Source organism: Onychomys torridus, chromosome X (genome assembly GCF_903995425.1).
Source record: "Onychomys torridus chromosome X, mOncTor1.1, whole genome shotgun sequence".
In the NCBI taxonomy this organism is placed as follows: Eukaryota; Metazoa; Chordata; class Mammalia; order Rodentia; family Cricetidae; genus Onychomys; species Onychomys torridus.
In genome coordinates, this window is record NC_050466.1 from 13,500,828 (window position 1) to 13,521,394 (window position 20,567).

Genomic DNA, 20,567 nt, shown 5'->3' on the forward strand with positions numbered 1-20,567 from the left:
ACAAAAAACAATGTCACATCTCTTATGAGAACAGTGACTATTAAAATATTAGCAATTTGGACTTAAGAATATGTAAAAAGAATAATATACCACAACTAAATAGGATTCATTTCAGGTACCCAAAGATGGTCCTATATGTAAAATTTAATCGTAGAATTATACAATTGCTGCCCACTGTAAAAAGAAGCATCTCTGACCAAAACTGACAGCAGAACTAATTTATGGAGATAAACTTAACTATTTAGAAGTCAATTTGACAGACATATCATGTTCATTTAGCAAAATTGCTGCAGTTTACCTTCAAGGCCCACGACCTCCCCAGCCATAGGATTTGGGTGGGTTAATAACACCACATAATGATGTGTTTTCTTAGATATATACATGTGTGTTTAAGTTTTAAGTTATTGTAATGGTTTTGTTTTTAAATGTTTCTAGTAGTCACCATCAGCCTGTAGAATTGTTGATTTTTGTTTTTTAACCTTATATCCTGTGATTTGGCTGAGCACCCTTATTAGCCTTAGATTTTTTTCCTTTGTAGAGTCTTTGGAGTTTTCAACATAGTCTAATCATGTCTTCCTTGAACAGAGATACTTGCTTTTTTTCCTTTTAGTCGCGATGCCTTTTATTTCTGTTTCCTGCATATTTGCACTGGCTTGCTTTCCTAGCCTGTTTAGTAGCAAACATGTAGGCCTTGTGTTTGAATCTATGTTTGGATCATTCAATGTGACATTTTCTCTAGAGGTTTAAAAGTATTTTTTCTTAAATCAAGCCCAGAAAATTTCTTCTTTTTCTATTTTTCTGAGGATTTTTATTATGAAACATTCATGATCTTTTCAAAGCCTTTTCTTCATCTGTTGACATAATCATGTGGTCATTCTTCTCTGAGAATTTTTAACTGGTTTTCTAGGGGGAAGGGCTAATAAGACCCACTCCACTTAGGATCTACAGGCAGGTAATGGTTGCTGGTGGGAAGGTAGAGGCATTTTCTTTGTGGGGTAGCTACTGGAAAGGTGTTCATCATGCTGCAGTAAATAACCTCTCACCTGTGCTCCTGTAAATAACCCTAATGAAACTCATTGGGTGTCCAAAAAAAAAAAAAGACACCAAAATAGGGAGAACTATCTGACAAAAGTAAGAGCATTGTGGGAAGGGGACAAGAGATGACAAAAGAGAGTGAAAATGATCAAAATACATCATATACAGGTATGAAAAGATCATAATCAAATTCATTACAATGTATAATATGTACTAGTAAAACTATAAAAAGAAGCATCATTATGGGCTAAAACTGTATCCTTCAAAAATTATATATTTAATTCCTAATCTCCAACTTGATAGAGTTTGGGGTGGTGGATTAAGGTGGTCATTAGGGTTAAATGAAGTCAGAAGGGTAGGTTTTTCACCTGATAGGAGTGAGCCCAGAGAAGGACAGCAAATGAAGTTCCCTGCCCTCAAGAAAGGCCATGTGAGGGCAAGCAAAAATGCAGCCACCCACAAGTCAAGAAGACACCTCTGTTGGCACCTGATCTTGTACTTCCAGTCTCTAGAGCTGTGAGAAGATAAGTTTATATTGTTTAAGCCACCTAAGATAATTAAAGATCTAAATAAATGGAGAGGAATACTATATCCAGGGATATCAATTCTCCTAAAATGACTTTCAGTGTTACTTAATTCCTATCACAGTCGTATCAAGATATTTTAAAACATATAAGCAAGATTAACCTAAAATCTATGCAGAAAGACAAAAGGAAAGGACACATACAGCCGAACAATTTTGGCAAGGTAGAATAAAGTTAGAGACTTCACATTACTGTAAAGCTTCATTAATGAAGGCACTGTAGTACTAATGGAAGACATATACACAAATCAGCGGAAGAATATAGACAAACAACTCTTAGAAGAAAACACAGGAACTGGCCTTGGTGGTGCATGTCTGTCATCACAACACTCAAATGCTGAGAGGCAGGAGGATCAAGATTTCTGGCCAGTTTCAGGCCAACCTGGGTGTCTTATTCAGGGTCTCTATTGCTGTGAAGAGATACAATGAATCATGGCAACTCATAAAGGAAAACATTTAACTGGGGATGGTTTGCAATTTCAGAGGTTTATAGTCCATTATCATAATGGTGCGAAGCATGGTTGTGTGCAGGCAGACATGATGCTGGAGAAGGAGCTGAGAGTTCTATATTTGTATCCACAGCAGCAGGAAGAGATTGAGACATATTAGGCCTGGCTTGGGTTTCTGAGACCTCAAAGCCTGCCCTCAGTGACACACTTCCTCCAAGATGGCCACATTTCCTCCAACAAGGCCATACCTACTCCAAGATAGCCACATCTCCCAATAGTACCAGTCCCTATGAGCCTATGGGGCCATTTTCATTCAAACTACCACACTGGGTTACATATCAAGACCTTAAAAATTAAAAAAAAAAATTAAGAAGCACAGGTATAAAACTATACAACATCAGTCTGGGCAATAATTGCTTTGGGATTTGACCCCTAAGGCTCAACAACAAAAATAATAATAGGTAAGTAGGATTAAACAAAAAACTTCTGTATTAGGGAAGAAATAGTTAACAGAGTGAATAGGCAAATCTGTGGATTGGGGAAAATATTTAAAACTATCTTTAAATTATTGAAAAGGAGTTATTTCTGGTAAGGCATTAATAATAAAAAAATAGCAAGCAAACAACTCCACTTGAAAGTGAGTAATCTGAACATGTATTTATAAGATAATAAAGATATAGGCAAGCACGGTGACATGCACCTGAAAACCAGCACTTGGGAGTCAAGTCTAAGCTACATAGCATAGCAAGTTCAATGCTAGCCTGGGACACTGTCTGCAAAAAACACACAAATGGCCAATAGATATGTGAAAAATATTTAATATCATTAATCATTACAATTTCATATAGTTCCAGAAGGCTCAAAGACAAACTGGAAACTCACAGATAATCTTAACGAAAAAATTAATCTTTTTTTTTTAAAAAAAACTTTTTAATGGTGAAAAAATAGTATACATTAAATGGAATCCATACTTGGAATTTTTATTTCTCCTTGGCTAAAGATAAGTGATACTCTAATTTCTCATGTGAGAAGCACACTGAGCAACAGCTCCCAGTAAGCTATGTCATTGCTAGGAAACAATCTATACATACCACTGTATACCATGTTGCCATGATGTTCAGTGGGATAAGGATATTAAATGAATTTTCAATTTTGAGTTGACACAACTCCAGGACATAACATCATCATAACTTAAGAAGCATCTGTATCTATTACCTTTAAATACTCAATGCACCAACAATCTAATGACCTTAACTGGCTATTTCTCATTTTCTCTGATCCCAGTAATTTATAGTTTCCTAGTTTGTGGTACTGATTCCTATATAACTCATCACATCTACAATAAAATCTAGAAACAGATAGACAACATACTTACCTGGGGTTTGGCCATTTCCTTCTTTTCTTGGGAAAACATATATGAAAGTTGAGCTGGAATGAGCAGAGTAGATTATCAGAGTAGACATCATTAGATTTACAGTGCTCAGAATCACCTGCCCAGAAATCCCCTTATATGAGCTGCCCAGAAGGCTACTCTCGGGAAGAATATGGGCAAATATAAGGTTCTTTATTTTTAATGAAAGGGTCTCTTTATATAGCCCTGGCTAGCCTTGAACTCACAGAGATCTGCCTGCCTCTGCATCCTGAGTGCTAGAATTAAAGAGGTTAATCATCATGTCCAGCAGCAATTACAAGTTTTAATAACAGCCTGTATATTTTCATTATGTCATGTGAACTCTGAGCAAAAAGGCATATATATATATATATATATATATATATATATATATATATATATATATTTTCTTGTAGTACTGAGGATAGAACCTAGTCCTAGGGCCTTGTGCATGCTAAGCCAACACTATACCACTGAGATGCATAGAACTGAATTTAATAATGCCAACCTTAAGAAATCTTATCTATATAATTTATAATGTTACAATAAGTAGAAATTCGGGATGAAATGCTACATAGTTGTTCAAATAACATATGGAACTGTGCACTTATTATCTACATGTTTTGTGGTACATGAAGCTCAAATCAAAGTTTAATAAATGTTATAGAAAAAATAACTTAAGTCCAATTAAATTTCTAAATGAAAACGGTTTATAAAAACACAGGAATACATTTTAAATGTACAAAATAAATGTCAACTATTAAGTGAGACATAGCTCTTGTATGTCTAAGAATGAACATTTGTTTGAGGGATAAAATTAGTCCTTGTTTTCTTCCCCACTATTTTCCAGTTAATTTATAACTCAAATGTCACTTATTAGACACTAAAAACTACCTATTATCCGAATGGTACCTCAATTCACATACTTTAGTGCCAGTCTATCCATCTCAGACCTCAAACTGTGGAAAGCCTGCTAAGGCTCTATAGATGCTTTTTTCCTCTCTCTCACCTCACTGCGGGCGCCTACTTCAGGCCCTGCAAAGAAGTCTTTAGATGCTGATTCAATCCAGCACCCTTCCCTGCAACTCCCGGGAGGGTTACACTGGCAGAGACCTGGGGGCACGCCTAAAGAGGGGAGACCACTGGGCTGGAAAATGTGTAAAAGCCAAAGTTTAATAAGGCTTACTTAATCCTAACTAGCCTCATAACTGTCCGCTATTAAGTCTGCAGACCCCGATTCAACTGCTCTCTCAAACCCCCATCATTTCACCTTCCAGTCTCTCAAATCTATGACACTCACGAACCTCTCTTCATTCATCCCTTAGAATTCCCCACCTTTCAGCTCTCGACCCCAGGTGCTAGACCCTCAACCTTACTCAACCAGATTTTCTGCGAGATGTTGAGTAGACCATTAGGAGAACGGCCCAGAAAAACACTTCCGCCTGGGACCTACTAGCTGTCCCTGCCGCCTAATCTGGGATGGCGGCTTGTTCTACGCATGCTCAGGGAATCCTTGAGACCGCATCCGCCAATAGTCAATATGGCGCCGTGAAGACGAGCAGCCCTACGCAGGCGCAGAGTGTAGCGGGCAGGGTCGGTGACGTAACTGACGGAAAAAAATTGTCTGCATCCGCTGTCTCAATTACCCTCCCGCCCTCTCTCCGCCCCTCCGGCGCCTAGCAGAGCTGGTGTTTATTTTGCAGAGATCAGCATTTCTAAGACATCAGGCACGTGTGTGTGTGTGTGTGTGTGTGTGTGTGTGTGTGTGTGTGTGTGTGTGTGTGTGTGTGTGTGTGTGTGTGTGTGAGAGAGAGAGAGAGAGAGAGAGAGAGAGAGAGAGAGAGAGAGAGAGAGAGAGAGAGAAATCGGGTGGAGAAAGGGAGTGTCCAATTAAGACAAATATTCTAAAAAGGAAGAATTTTGTGTGGTGAATTCAGAGGGCAGCCACGGTGTTGCAGATGCAATTAACAAGAAGACAAAGCGGTGCGAATGGTTTACCTTCTATGAATAGGAGTTTAGGGGAAAGCCCTGCCTCCATCCATGGTCTAGAACTGTGAGTTTGTGTTCCAGCATATAAAGGACCATAGGTCTCTGCAGACAACAAGCTGAAAAATTAACCGCCACATGGGGCCACAAACATACACTGAGAAGTATATGGTAATGTATTAAGTGGGCTAACAGTGTATCTCCCTCTCCAGAGAAAGCAGTCTGTCATTGTTTTGGGAATAGGGAAGAGTGGGCATTGACTACATGGTATAGGACTTTCCCAACCAGGGACAGGGCTTTGATATTTTATTCTGGATATCAAGGGGAACCTTAAGAGAGATGAAGAAATCTAACATTGTATACTGAGCTTAAAAATACATATAAAACTGCATGCAGTTACTTACTGCCCACTTCACTGCTCCCTTGCAGTGTACTCAATATCAATAAACTAATTTTTAAATGGTGCAGGATAGCCCAAATCAAACACCTCACTAAGGTGTTACCCACCAGCTGGCTCTGGGCCCTTTCCCTTGACAGAAATAGTGGGCAGGCTAGAAGATTTACAATCACTGGTCTTTGGCAAATTTTGTTTTTCTTTCTGTTGGGTGGAAAGTCAGGTGGTAGATGCAGCAGATGGTGGTACAACTTCAAACAGGCTTGCTTGAGACCATTTGCATCACAGCTTTCCCTACCACAAAACTTGGAGAACTCAAAAACACCCTACAACTTGAAGAGGAATATTTCCTCAACTGGCCTAGCAAAGGGATTACTGTGACTGGTGCTGAAGAGGCAAGGCTATGATTGTCTAAAGCAAATGGCTGTGATTAGTGCAAATACTTGTAGAGCTAAAGGTTCACATACCAGAATCCTGCACAAAGACTATGCCACTAAAGGGTGCCATCTGCTGTCACCACCACCTGTCTATTCCTGCCACACACTGAGATAAAATGTTCCAAAGAATAGTGATTGAAGAGACTCTTCTCACCTACTCACACTTTTGTCTTTTTTTGTACATTATTAACTTGCACTTTTATTAGCAGGTCTAAGTATAGCAAGACACTTATAAGCTAGAATAGAACAGTTCAAATAAATGGAGCTTCATCATACCCATATGCATATAATATTCTATATGCATATAAATGTCCTCAGGGACTCTTCCAGGACAGTACCATCCAATTCACTTTGGCACCAATCTGAGATATCTTCTTTCATTCACATTGTTTTAATTAGCACTGCTTCTAATGGTCTTTTCACCCTACCCAAGATTTCCATGTGGGTAGAACAAAAGCACTTCAGCCAGCTGTGTGACATAGGGCACAGCTCTTAATTTCTCTGTGCTGTTTCCTCATCTATAAAATAGGGAAAAACCAAAAAAAAAAAAAAAATAGGGATACCAATGTCTGCCTCATTAAGGTGGTGGTGACAAATGAGTTGATAATTGTAGAGGATGTAGAACACCATCTGCTATGTGGAGGTACTAAGTGATTTTGATCATCATTTAAGAAACATCACACACACACACACACATTTTTTTCCAGAAAATGCTATTTTAAGCTGGCATGGAGGTTAGTAACATTACAGACCAGCAGCCACATTGTGGGAAGGCAGGAAGGGAGACTTTAGAGAAATAGTAAGGAAGCCCAAAACACTGGGGGTGGGAAGAGCCCAAAGTGTTCGGAAACACATGCTTGGAAAAGATATAGAAGAAAGGGAAAAGTTACAGTTTTCTGAATAATTCAGAAAAATGAGTAGACTTATGATCCCTGCATGGCTACAGCCTTTAGGGAAAGTAAAAAGGAAAAATTGCAATTAAGAAATGAATTGCAAGCTGGTCTTGAGAAGAACATATCTTAAAGGAACAAGAAAGCCAGTGAACAGGTTCTAGCAACAGGCACAGGAAGTGAAGTAAATGTGTCCTGTGTGAAGTACATACTGAACTGCCTCAGATAGTCAATACAACAGACCCATTGTTCTCATCTGTTAGATAAAGAAACTGTTCCAGAGATCAATAAGGTCTTGCTTGGGACCATTGCTTAAGGTCACAAGTTCCCAAAGTTGGATCCATATCTTCCTCTCAATAATACTCTTCCTTGTTTATTTATTATTCTACAGAATTTTTGGAAGGTTTCTGAGTACATAAACATTTTTCTTAGAAAATATGAGTGGGGGCAAATAAGATACTTGGGACTGGTAGAGGTGTTTAATAATGATGAGTACAGGCCAAATTTGGAATGAAGGAGCACAAAGAGAAATAAAAAGTGTTGGAATGAAGATGAGCGAGCAGCAGAGTGAAGGGAATGCAGGAGGATATAAGGTAGAGTAAAGGAATGACTATTTGCCATAGATTTTAAAAGCCCCACAAAGCTTGTTGAAAAGATTGGTCCTCAATGTACCAGTGTTCAGAGATGTACCTTTGGGAGTGGAGTAGATTGTGAGTATTCTAATATCACAAAGTGGTTCATATTCATATTTATTCTTTGTCTTTCCCTCCCTCCCAACCTCCCTCACATACACATAAATAAATACAATGTTGAAAAAAACAAAAACAAAAACAAAAACAAAAACAAAACAAGTGCCAGAAACTTAATGCTTTGGATGACTGGCTATTTGGAGAAGTGTTTAGGCCATGAGGGCTCCACCTTTATGAATAAATTAATATGACTAATGTGCTGGATAGATTTATGTCAAATTGATACAAGTCAAAGTCATCTGAGAGTAGGAAACCTTAATTAAGAAAGTCCCTCCATGACCCACCTGCACCGATTGGGAAGAAGAGGTGAGTCCCTGAGCTCCCAGCTGTACAGCCCAGATCTCAAGCCCCTAGATCATGGGGGCACACACCATACCCCTCCTCCCACCCATTGCAGCCCCAGAGTCCTGGCAGCAGCCTCCTCCCTTGCCTTCTTGTCAACCATCCCCTGAGGGACCAGCAACCACCGCAGCAACCTGCACCACTTGGGAAGAAGACCCCCAGAGACCGGGCAGCAGCATCCTCCCCTGCCCCCTTTCCACCCATCCCCTGTGGCACTAGCAACCACCTGAGCCACATGCTCCACCTGTACCAATTGGAGGAAGAGGGACACCTGGAGGCACAGGATCCACCTGCATGGGTTGGGGGAAGGAATGGGTAGATCACAGCGTAAGAATGCATCTAACAACATAAAGATCAATATGGAACCACCAGAAACTAGTAGTTCTACAACAGTAAGATGAACCAGAAGAAAACGACCTTAAAAATAACTTTATGAAGATGATAGAGGTCCCTAAAGAGAAAATGAAAAATTCCCTTAAAGAAGTGGAGGAAAAGACCAACAAAAAATTGGAAGGAATCAATAAACCCCTTAAAGAAAGCCAAGAGCCCAAGGGGAAAAAAATCAAACAGATAAAGGAAACAGTGCAAGACTTGAAAATTAAAATAGAGGCAATAAAGAAAACACATACTGAGGGAATTCTGGAAAAGGAAAATCTGAGTAAATAGGAACTACAGAGGCAAGCATAACCAAAAGAATATAAGAGATGGAAGAGAGAATCTCAGGTGTTGAAGATACAATATAGGAAGTAGATTCATCAGTCAAAGAAAATGTTAAATCCAACAAAATTTTAACATAAAACATCCAGGAAAGCTGGGACACCATGAAAAGACCAAACCTAAGGATAATAGGGATAGAAGAAGGAGAATTCCAGCTCAAAGGCAAAGAAAATACATTCAACAATATCATAGAAGAAAACTTTCCCAACCTAAAGAAGAACATGCCTCTGAAGGTATAAGAAGTTTACAGAACACCAAATAAACTGGACCAAAAAAAAGTTCCCTCACTACATAATAATCAAAACACTAAACATACAAAATAAGAAAGATTATTAAGAGCTGCAAAGGAAAAAGGCCCAGACTACTATACCCAGCAAAGCACTGAATCATCATAAATGTAGAAAACAAGATATTCCACAACAAAACCAGATTTAAACAATACATATCCACAAATCCAGCCCTACAGAAAGTACTAGAAGAAAAACTCCAACCCAAAGAGGTTAGCTGCACCCACAAAAACACAGGCAATAGATAATTTCACACCAGCAAATCCTAAAGAAGGGAAACACACACAGACACACACACACACAGACACACACACACAGACACAGACACAGACACACACACACACACACACACACACACACACTACCCCCCCCAAACCAAAAAATAACAGGAATTAACAATCATTGGTCATTAATACCTCTTAATATCAGTGGACTCAATTCATCTATATAAAGACACAGGCTAACAGAATGGGTACGAAAACAGGATCCATCTTTCTGCTGCATACAAGAAAGACACCTCAACTTTGAAGACAGACCCTCAGAGTAAAGGGTTGGGAAAAGATTTTCCAATCAAATGGACCTAAGAAGCAAGCTGATGTAGCTATCCTAATATTTAACAAAATAGACTTCAAACTGAAATCAAAAGATGGAGAAGGTCATTTAATATTCATCACAGGAAAATCCATCAAGATGAAGTCTCAATTCTGAACATTTATGCCCCAAATACAAGGGCACCCATATACATAAAAGAAACATTACTAAAACTTAAATGGCACATCAAACCCTACACACTAATAGTGGGAGACTTCAAAACCCTACTCTCACCACTGGTCAGGTCTGCCAAACAAACTTAACACAGATATAAGGGTACTAATAGAAGCTATGACTCAAATGGACCTAACAGACATCTATAGAACATTTCACTCAAACACAAAATAATGCACTTTCTTCTCAGCACCTCATGGAACCTTCTCCCAAATTGACTACATGTTTGATAACAAAGCAAATCTCAACAAATAAAAAAAAAAAATTGGAATGGCCCCCTCTATCTTATTGGATCACCATGGGTTAAAGTTAGAATTCAATGACAACATAAATTGCAGAAAACCTACAAACTCATGGAAACTGAACAACTCTCAACTGAATCATCACTGGGTCAAGAAAGAAATAAAGAAAGAAATTAAAGACTTCCTAGAATTCAATGAAAATTAATCCACAACATATCCAAACTTATGGAACACCTTGAAAGCAGTGATGAGAGGGAAATTCATAGCACTAAATGCCCCATAGAGAAAATGGAGAAATCTCACACTAGTGACTTAATAGCACACCTGAAAGCTCTGGAACAAAAAGAAACAAACTCACCCAAGAGGAGTAGATGACAGGGAATAATTAAATTGAGGGCTGATATCAATAAAATAGAAACAAAGAGAACAAGACAAAGAATCAATGAAACAAAGGGTTGGTTGTTCAAGAAAATAAACAAGATAGACAAATCATTATCCAAATTAACCAAAAGATAGAGAATATCCAAATTAACAAAATCAAATATGAAAAGGGGGACATAATAACAGACAATGAGGAAATCCAGAGAATCATTATGTCATACTTCAAAAACCTGTACTCCACAAAATTGAAAAAATCTAAAAGAAATGGACAATTTCTGGATATTTACCACATAAAAAATTAAATCAAGATCAGATAAATAATTTAAATAGACCTATGACCCCTAGAGAAATAGAAGCAGTCATCAAAAGTCTCCCAACCAAAAAAAAAGCCCAGGACCAGATGGTTTCAGCACAGAATTCTACCTGAATTTCAAAGAAGAGCTAATACCAATACTCCTTAAATTGTTTCTCACAATAGAAACAGAAGAAAATTTTGCCAAAACAATAGAAAAATTGCCAAACCCTTTTTACAAGGCTACAGTTACCCTGATATACAAACCACACAAAGATGCAAACAGGAAAGAGAATTACAGACCAATCTCCCACATGAACATTGATGCAAAAATACTTAATAGAACACTGGTAAACTGAATCCAAGATCACATAAAAAAAAAAAATCTTCCATCATGGTCAAGTAGGCTTCATCCCAGAGATACAGAGATGGTTCAGCATACAAAAATTTGTCAATGTAATACACCATATAAACAAACTGAAAGAAGAAAAAAATCACATAATCATCTCATTAGATGCTGAAAAAACCTTTGACAAAATCCAATACCCCTTCATGATAAACGTCTTGTAGAGATCAGGGACACAAGGAACATACTTAAACATAGTAAAAGCAATATATAGCAAGCTGACAGCCAACATCAAACTAAATGGAGTGAAACTCAAAGCGATTGAACTAAAATCAGGAACAAGACAAGGCTGTCCACTTTGTCCATATCTACTCAGTATAGTAGTACTTGAAGTTCTAGATAGAGCAAAAAGACAAAAAAAGGAAATCAAGGGGATACAAATAGGAAAAGAAGAAGTCAAACTTTTGCTATTTGCAGACGATATGACAATATATGTAGTGATCACCAAAATTCTGCCAGTGATCTCCTACAGTGGATAAACACCTTCAGTAATGTGATAGTATACAAGACTAAAAAAAGAATCAGCCTTCCTATATACAAATGATAAATGGACTGAGAAAGAAATTAGAAAGACATCACCCTTTACAATAGCCACAAAATAACAAAATATCTTGGGGGTAACTCTAACCAAACAAGTGAAAGGCCTATATGACAAGAATTTTCGGTCTTTGGAGAAAGAAATTGAAGATGATATCAGAATATGGAAAGACATTCCATGCTCATGCATAGGTAGGATCAACATAGTAAAAATGGCAATCTTACCAAAAACAATCAACAGATGCAATGCAATTTTCATCAAAATCCCAACACAAATCTTCACAGACAAGGAAAGAATAATACTCAACTTCATATGGAAAAACAAAAACCCAGGATAGCCAAAACAATCCTACACAATAAAGAAACTTTTGGAGGCATCACCATCCCTGACTTCAGGTCTTCTATAGAGCTATAATAATAAAAACAGCTCGGTATTGGCATAAAAGTGGATCAATGGAATCAAATTGAAGACCCTGATGTTAATCTACACACCTAGGAACACCTGATTTTTGACATGCTAAAATTGCACAGTAGGAAAAAGAAAGCATCTTCAACAAATGGTGCTGGCATAAATGGATGTCAACATGTAGAAAATTGCAAATAGATCCATATCTATCACCATGCACAAAACTCAAGTACGAGTGAATCAAAGACCTCAACATAAATCCAGTTACTCTGAACCTGATAGAAGAGAAAGTAGGGAGCTGTCTTGAACGCATTGGCACAGGAGACCACTTCCTAAATATAACACCAGTAGCACTAAGAGCAACAATTAATAAATGGGACCTCCTGAAACTAAGAAGCTTCTGTAAGGTAAAGGACATGGTAAAGAAGACAAAATGGCAGCCTACAGAATATAAAATGATCTTTACCAATCCCACATTTGACAGAGGGCTGATCTCCAAAATATATAAAGAAATCAAGACACTAGACATCAAAGTATCATAAAATCCAATTAAAAAATTGGGTGCAGATCTAAATAGAGAATTCTCAACAGAAGAATCTCAAATAACCAAAGACATTTTAGGAATTGTTCAACATTCTTAGCCATCACCAAAACGAAGATCAAAATGACTCTGAGATACCATCTTATATGCATTAGAATGGCTAAGATCAAAAACACTGATGACAACTTGTGTTGGAGAGGATGTAGAGAAAGGGGACACTCCTTCACTCCTGGTGGCAGTCCAATCTTGTACAGCCACTTTGGAAATCAGTATGGCAGTTTCTCAGAAAATTGGGAATGAATCTACCTCAAGACCCATGAATACCACTCTTGGGCATGTACCCAAAGATGCTCAACCACACCACAAGGACACTTGCTCAACTATGTTCATAGAAGCACTGTTTGCAATAGCCAGAACCTGGAAACAACTTAGATGACCCTCAACCAAATATGGATAAAGAAAATGTGGTACATTTACACAATGGAATATTAAGCAGTGGTAAAAAAATGACATAATGGAATCTGGAGGCAGATGGATGGAATTAAAAAAAATCATCCAAATGAGGTGACTCAGACTCAGAAGGACAAACACAGTATGTACTCATTTATAAGTGGCTATTAGACACAAAGTGAAGGATAATCAGGCTGCAATCCACAACCCCAGAGAAGTTAGGTAAAGAGTATCCAAGATTCATGGATCACCCCAGAAAGAGGAAAAGGTTAAGATCTCCTGGGTAAACTGGGAAGAGATGGGTGTGGGAACATGAGGGATCAAGATGGCAACATTTGGGGATGAACAGAGAGAGAGCGAGCAATGAAATAGATATCTTGACATAGTGAGCCAGTATGGGATTAGGGAGAAACCTGGTGCCAGGGAAATCCCCAGGAACCCACAAGAATGTTTCCAGCTAAGACTCCTAGCAATGGTAGAGAGGGTGCCTGAACTAGCCTTCCCCCGTACTCAGATTGGTGACTATCCTAATTGTCATCATAGAACCTACATTCAGTGACTGATGGAAGGAAATGCAGACACCCACAGCGAAGCACTTGGCCAAGATCCTGGAGTTCAGTTCAAGAGAGGGAGGAGGGACTATAAGAGCAAGGGAAGGTCAAGATCATGATGGGAAAAACCACAGAGATAGCTGACCCAAGCTAGTGGGAGCTCATGGACTCTGGACGGACAGCTGGGAAGCCCACATGGCACCTAAGTAGCCCCTCTGAATGTGGGTGACAGTTGTGTGGCTTGATCTTTTTGTGGGGCCCCTGGCAATGGGACCAGGACCTATCCTGGATACATGGACTAGCTTTTTTTAGTCCATTCCCTATGGTAGGATGCCTTACTCATCCTTGATGCAGGGGGGAGGGGCTTAGTCCTGCCACAACTTAGTATGCCAGCCTGTATTGACTACCCAAGGGAGGCCTTACCCTCTATGAGGAGTGAATGGGGGTTTTGAGTGAGGGGAGGTGGGGGAATGGGAGAAGGGAAGAGAGGGGGAACAGTGGTTGTTATATAAAATGGAAAAAATTAAATAAAATATATTTACTGAATATAAGGTTTTAATAAATTATTTTTATTAATTACAAAAAAAAGAAATTGCCTCCATTAGATTGGACTTATAAGCAGTCTATGAGCCTGTAAGGCATTTTCTTAATCAGTGATTGATGGAGGAGGGCCCAGCCCATTGTGGGTGGTACCATCTCTGGGATGGTGGTCCTGGATTCTATGTGAAAGCAAGCTGAACAGGCCATGGAAGCAAGTCAATAAGCAGTGCTGTTCCATGGCCTCTGTATCATCTCCTGCCTCCAAGATCCTGCCCTGTTTGAGTTCCTGCCATAAGTGCTTTTGATGATGAACTGTTAAATGAAACTGTCATTGAAATAAACTCATTCTTTCCCAACTTGTTTTGGTCATGATATTTCATCACAGTATTAGTAAACCTAAGACAACTACCAAAAGCAGAAATGGGTTCACTCTCTTGTTCTTTTGCCTTACACCATGTGAGAATAAGGCCAGAAAACACTTATCAGATGCCATCATTGTAATTTTTGACATATTGGCCTCCAAAACTATGTGGAAATGTATTTTTGTTCTTAATGAATTACATAGTCTTGGGTATTCTGCTATAGCAGTACAAACAGATCAGGACTATGAGTAAATAAAGGTAATGAGTGGTAGAGTGAGGGCATGATGGTCAGGTTCTGCAGAGCATAAGGAATTAGGGGTGACAGTAAACACAGTGTAGAAGACAGAACTGACTACTCAGCAGAGCGGGTTACAGAGGCATGAAGCATCAGAGTGAGTAGAAAAAGAGGTAGCCATGTAGTAAATTAGAATTAGAAAGGCTAGGACAAGGTAGAACAGTATTAAAGAATGTAGAGAAATGTGGGCCTACTGTGAGGACAAGTATCCAAGTTCTGTCCATCTTTTGTGTATACCCAATCCTTCTCTTCCTGTATATTTCTGGTATTTCTGAGTTTCTCTCTGTCTTCCTCTCCCTTCCTTTTTGTGTATATGTTAATGTTTTTCTTTCTCTTGTATCTCTTGGTCTCTAACAGAGTTTACATTAGGGAAAGTGGTACAGTCCCCAGCCTTCTAGCTTCTGTGTTCCAGAATCTATAGTTCAGACTGGTGCTCACAGAGCCCAGAGTTCCAGAATGTCCCTATTTTTGATCATCACAGGATGAGTCTGAGGCAAGGAATCAGATAGAACGGCTTTTGGGTGTCATGCAGGCCTGGGGCACTGTTGTAGTGACCCTGGCCACCCTGATGGTTGCCACTGTGGATGCCAAGATTTATGAACGCTGTGAGCTGGCAAGGAAGCTGGAGAAGGCTGGCCTCAATGGCTTCAGAGGCTACACTGTGGGAGACTGTAAGATTCCTGTTGCCCCAAGTCTTATTCATACCCCAATTCACCTACCTCACTCAGACCCAGGCCTCTTTTGTAATTTTTCATCTTTTTGGGCCAGGACACAATCTTTTCAGTCACCACCTGGTTATGATGACTAGTTTAATTCAACTGTAAATTCATCATCATCACTGTCTTCACAATCGTTGTCTCTATCATTAACATCATCATTACCATCAATATCATCACAATTATTACCATTCACTACCAGCATCAATGATAGGTCAGCAGAATCAACAGTCTACAACCAATCCAAGACCACCAGCTTCACAACTTAAGATGACAATCATATCTGTATTCTCCCCTCTTCTCTTAACCTTCCTTATTCTTAGGTGTATGCTCACCTCCTAACTACCCTCTGTCTTTCTCAGGGCTGTGTGTGGCACACTATGAAAGTGGCTTTGATACCTCCTTTGTGGACCGCAATCCAGATGGCAGCAGTGAATATGGCATTTTCCAGCTGAACTCTGCCTGGTGGTGTAACAATGGTGTCACATCCACCCAGAACCTCTGTCACATGAATTGTAATGGTAAGGCATCCCTGGGCACACACAGAAGCCCTGTCTGGTCCCCATGGCATACACAGAAAGCAATGTCGTTTGTTGTTGTTTTTTGTTTGTTTGTTTTTGACATTGGGTCTCTCTCCAGCCTGGCCTCAAACTCAGAGACTCTCCTGCCTCTGCCTTCTGAATGCTAGGGTTAAAGGCATGTGCCATCACATCTTGCTGGAATGTCTTTTAAATATTAATCTGTTGCTGAGGCAGAAAAATAATGGGAAAGGAGGAAAGTCTCTGGGTTGATAGAGAAAGCTTCCTGAATCCTTAACCAGTCTACACCAAGAAGTTGTTAGGTTAGAAATAGTGCAAATACCCACCCCCTCCCCAACCTCACTTAAAATGCAAGCTGAAATTTTCTTGATATTTGGGGAACAGGAAACTTTTTTCCATACTTCCTTCCTTTCAATAGAGGGGAAGGATGTCCTGCTTTGGGATGAGGACTATCTAGGTCCTGAGGAAAGAAGCATTAGTATGGAAATAAGAACAAAACAAAACCACCCTGGGAAAGAAATGAGAGAACTTTCCAGACAAAATGTTGTATTGTTGAGGAAAAAATATAATAGCAATTGAAATTTCTCTTAAGGTTGACCAAACTGATGGCTTAGGTTGTCTACAACAGGTCAAAATGGAGACTTGGTTATCTGAGGCCAGATCAAGTGGAGGTTGAGGCCATCTAAGTCTTGTGAACATGATAGGAGGTCACAAAAGATTGACAAGACTGAAGGTTGAGGTTGTCCAGAATCTCAGATGGTCTTAGACAGGGCAAGTGAATAATGAGCTTTTAAATGAGTAGATAAAATGAAGATTAAAGTTGTTCAGTTTGGAACAACATGACAATTAAAGTAATTTAGGATTAGCTAAAATGGAGGACAAAATTATAACTAGTCACATATGTAGTTAAGATTATCTAGGCAGATAGACAGATAGCTCAGTGTTTAAGACTGCTTGATGCTCTTCCAGAGGACCCAAGTTTAGGTCCCAGCACTAATGGGGATCTGATACCCTCTTCTAGCCCCCATGGGCACCCTGACACTTGTGGCGTACACCTATATACATATAAATAATAAAGATTTTCCAGGGCTAGTCAAAATAGTGGTTGAAATCATTAGGTAAATTGTAAATAAATGTTATCCTGACCTAGCCAACATGGCAGTTCAATTTATGGAGAACTATGCACTATGATAGGTAAAACTGAATGTAGCCAGCCAGTATGAAGATTAAGGTCATTTGCTTTTAAAAAAATATTTATTTATTCACATTTTATGTGTATGATTATTTTATGGGCATGCATATGTAAGCACTATGTCCATGCCTGGTGCTTGTAGATGGGTCAGAAAAAGAGGTCAGATCCCCTGGAATTGTGAGCTGCCATGTGGGTTCTAGGAATTAAACCTGGGTCTTTTTCAAGAGAAGCAAGTACTGCTGCACTATCTCTTCAGCCCTGATTGAATTCATTTATAACAGTCAGATAGGAGTTTAACTTATCAAGGACCTAACCACATAGGGTCTGAAGTCATCAGGAATGACCAATATAAAAAGAAAGTGGTTCCTAATTAACCACATGGTAGTAGAGGCAAAGCCAGACCAGCCAACGTTATAGTTGACATCATTCAACCTGAGACACGATAACAGTTGATGTCATTCAGAGTTGGCCAATGTGGAGTTGGAGTGTATTCAGGGCCTCATTGTGGTGGTTGGGGTTATTTATAACCAGCCAACATGATAGTCAAAGTCAAACAGGATCATTCATAATGAGTTAAGATTGTATAACACCAGTCAACATGGCACGTGAAACAGTTTATGACTATTTAGCAAAGAATGAAAGTAACTTACAATTGGCCGGCATCATAGCTAAGGTTATTTAGGCTCTAAGGAATCCAGAAACCTTAGGGCCTTCAAACACTTTACTGCATCCTTAGTGCACCAGATAATCCCATCCTTCTCTCCCCCCACCAGACCTGCTCAACAACCATATTATTGATGACATCGCATGTGCCAAGCACGTTGTATCCTTACATAAGAGTATGAATGCCTGGTAAGTTCATAGGGATGGTCTGGATCATGGACAGACACAAATAATGATGTTACTGCTCCATCAACTCGTCCACTTTATTTTCTATTCCTCCTTTTATTTCCCAGGGATTCTTGGAGCCGGCACTGTGCTGGTCATGATTTATCTGAATGGCTCAAGGGGTGTGATGTGCATCTGAAAAGTGACTCAAGCAATACTGAGTGGTGACTCAGATTTTATAAGTATAGAGATTCCATTTTTTTCTTTTGTGGGTTTAATAATAAATGGCATCTATAACTAATGCAAGATCTACTACCTGTCAGATGTTTTGATTTTCTTCATGTTTTTTAGTGTCTGAAAGTACTCCCATTCAACCATTTCCTCTATAGCTTTATAGATCTAATCTGGAGATACAAGATCACTTCAGGGTTGGGGAGGATTGTATAGAAATCAAGAGCATAGATTTTCTTTGGTTTAAATATTGTATCTACCACTTACTGGTTGTGTTTCCTTTAAAGAGTTACTGAATTTTTTTTCTGCCTGTTTCCAAATCTGAAAAATGAGGATAATGAGAGAAATAACTCCTGGGGTTTATTTGGAAGATTTAATGAAGGATGTTTGGAAAACACATATAGTGCTTGGATAAAAAATTCTATTGAAGATCTGCATGTGGTAGTGCATGCTTGTAATACCAGTACTTAAGTGGCAAAGGCAGGAAGATTGCAAGCATAGGGCCAGCATGGCCTACATAGTGAGACTCTATCTCAAGAAAAAGTCAGTTACAGATTTGGATAGAGGGGTTGGGTGTAAGGATATGAAAGATGTCTTACCTTAAAAAGCATCATTTTCAGATGAGGTCATTACAGGGTCTTTATTTAAGACACTTACAGTATCTTCAGTGGAGAATGAAATTAAATACACAGTGTGAACTGAGAATTTAAAAAATTCACATTTTCCCATATATTTCCACATACTACTATTCTAAGCCCCAACCTCCTATTACCTCTTTCATAATGAAAATCCAAAGTTGCAAATGACAGGCTTGGAATTTAGGCAAAGAATTCAATGGATGCACAAAGCAATCAATTTCTTTTAACAGAATGCCTGGGTTTCAGTTTGTGTCTTGAACAAAGCTGCTAAGAACTTGCCACTTGCTCTCATTTCCCTGGGCAGTCCCACTGGAATTAGCTATTCTCATGAAGTAGTTATTCATGTCCTTTGTAAGTTCATGGTCATGGGGGGTGGCTACTCAACAATGCAAAGCCTTGCTTTCAGTGTTCACCAAAAAGAAATAGGGATGATCATTAAAAACATGCTAGCTGTCACTGCATGGCAAGGAAAGTTCAAGATCCCTTTCTTAATGTCTTGGAATTCCCCTATATTTTGCTCCAATCAGTATAGATAACAAAAATTCACATCTCCCTGGGAGTCCTTAAAGGGTGCCACCATGCTGGCTATTGACAAAATTCTGAATTCATCAAAAGGCATTCATCAAAAGCAGAAGTAAACTGATGAATCTCTGTAAAAAACAGGTCTTTTAAAACCTATTAAGCAGCTTATAGTCCTTCTTGGAAGCTTATAGTCCTCCCAGATCAGGCTGGGGTGGAAACTTGGCATTATCAACTGTTAAAACTGGAATTTGATACTCTAGCGGTATCTTCTTTACATTGTTCTGTCTAGTATAATAATTTGGAATTTTATAATATTTTAATTGTTGCCCCTTTAATGGTTATATTTAAATCTTTAACTTAAAATTGTTTGGTAAACCACTTTTTCTAATAAGTTTTTTGTTTCTTTTTTCTATGAGAGTTTGATATTAAATTTGGAAACATATATATTTCTCTTCACTTCTAAGGAAATACACTTATTGAAATTAATTAATTGAATTTCTTTGATACTTATGCCCATATTTATGATCAGGTTTGTCTTCCATCTGACAACTTTCATACATTCAAGACATCTAATGATTTCAGCATTGAGCAACCTCTTTGATGGGAAATGATCATTCAATAGGTTCATGATGCAAAAGTACAAAGATCAAGTTTTTTGCTTTAAGAAAGAAGATCTTTCTATTCCTTTTACCCAGAATGATCTTCTCCCAATATGGCTGGTACTGAATTTTTAGCTCAACTGACATATCCTCAGCAAAGCACCCTATCTACATACAGCACAACTTCCCCATCACCGTTTACAGTTTCATTTTCTTTGATTTTACTATGACTGATTTTCCATTTTTAATTCATTTTCTCTTATCTCTACATTCTC

General features: G+C 38.7%; 2 protein-coding genes across 10 annotated transcripts in view; one reads left to right on the forward strand and one right to left on the reverse strand.

Annotated features, from left to right (window-relative positions):
* Positions 1-20,567, reverse strand: part of Znf182 (zinc finger protein 182) — a 66,667-nt gene that overhangs the window by 38,218 nt on the left and 7,882 nt on the right. Inside the window, exons 1-2 of one of the 9 annotated variants that reach the window (XM_036174177.1) lie at positions 19,133-20,513; positions 3,443-3,495 (exon numbers count right to left, since the gene is read on the reverse strand). The exons of 3 other annotated variants lie outside the window; for them this stretch is intronic. In XM_036174177.1, the coding sequence (XP_036030070.1) occupies positions 3,443-3,495; positions 19,133-19,147 (68 nt within the window). In that variant the 5' untranslated portion in view covers positions 19,148-20,513. 5 more of the 9 variants (XM_036174183.1, XM_036174181.1, XM_036174179.1 and 2 more) reach the window with 5 other exon arrangements.
* Spaca5 (sperm acrosome associated 5) lies at positions 15,554-18,530 on the forward strand. Its single transcript, XM_036174198.1, has 4 exons — positions 15,554-15,698; positions 16,106-16,264; positions 18,248-18,326; positions 18,431-18,530. The coding sequence occupies exons 1-4, from the start codon at positions 15,554-15,556 to the stop codon at positions 18,528-18,530; spliced, it is 483 nt and encodes a 160-aa protein (XP_036030091.1).

Excerpts from the sequence above, each read along its gene's own strand:
- Spaca5 (XM_036174198.1), top strand. The coding sequence starts at position 15,554 with ATGCAGGCCTGGGGCACTGTTGTAGTGACCCTGGCCACCCTGATGGTT. Across the intron at positions 15,699-16,105 it reads AGGCTACACTGTGGGAGACT|GGCTGTGTGTGGCACACTAT; the intron begins GTAAGATTCCTG and ends TGTCTTTCTCAG. Across the intron at positions 18,327-18,430 it reads CATAAGAGTATGAATGCCTG|GGATTCTTGGAGCCGGCACT; the intron begins GTAAGTTCATAG and ends TTTATTTCCCAG.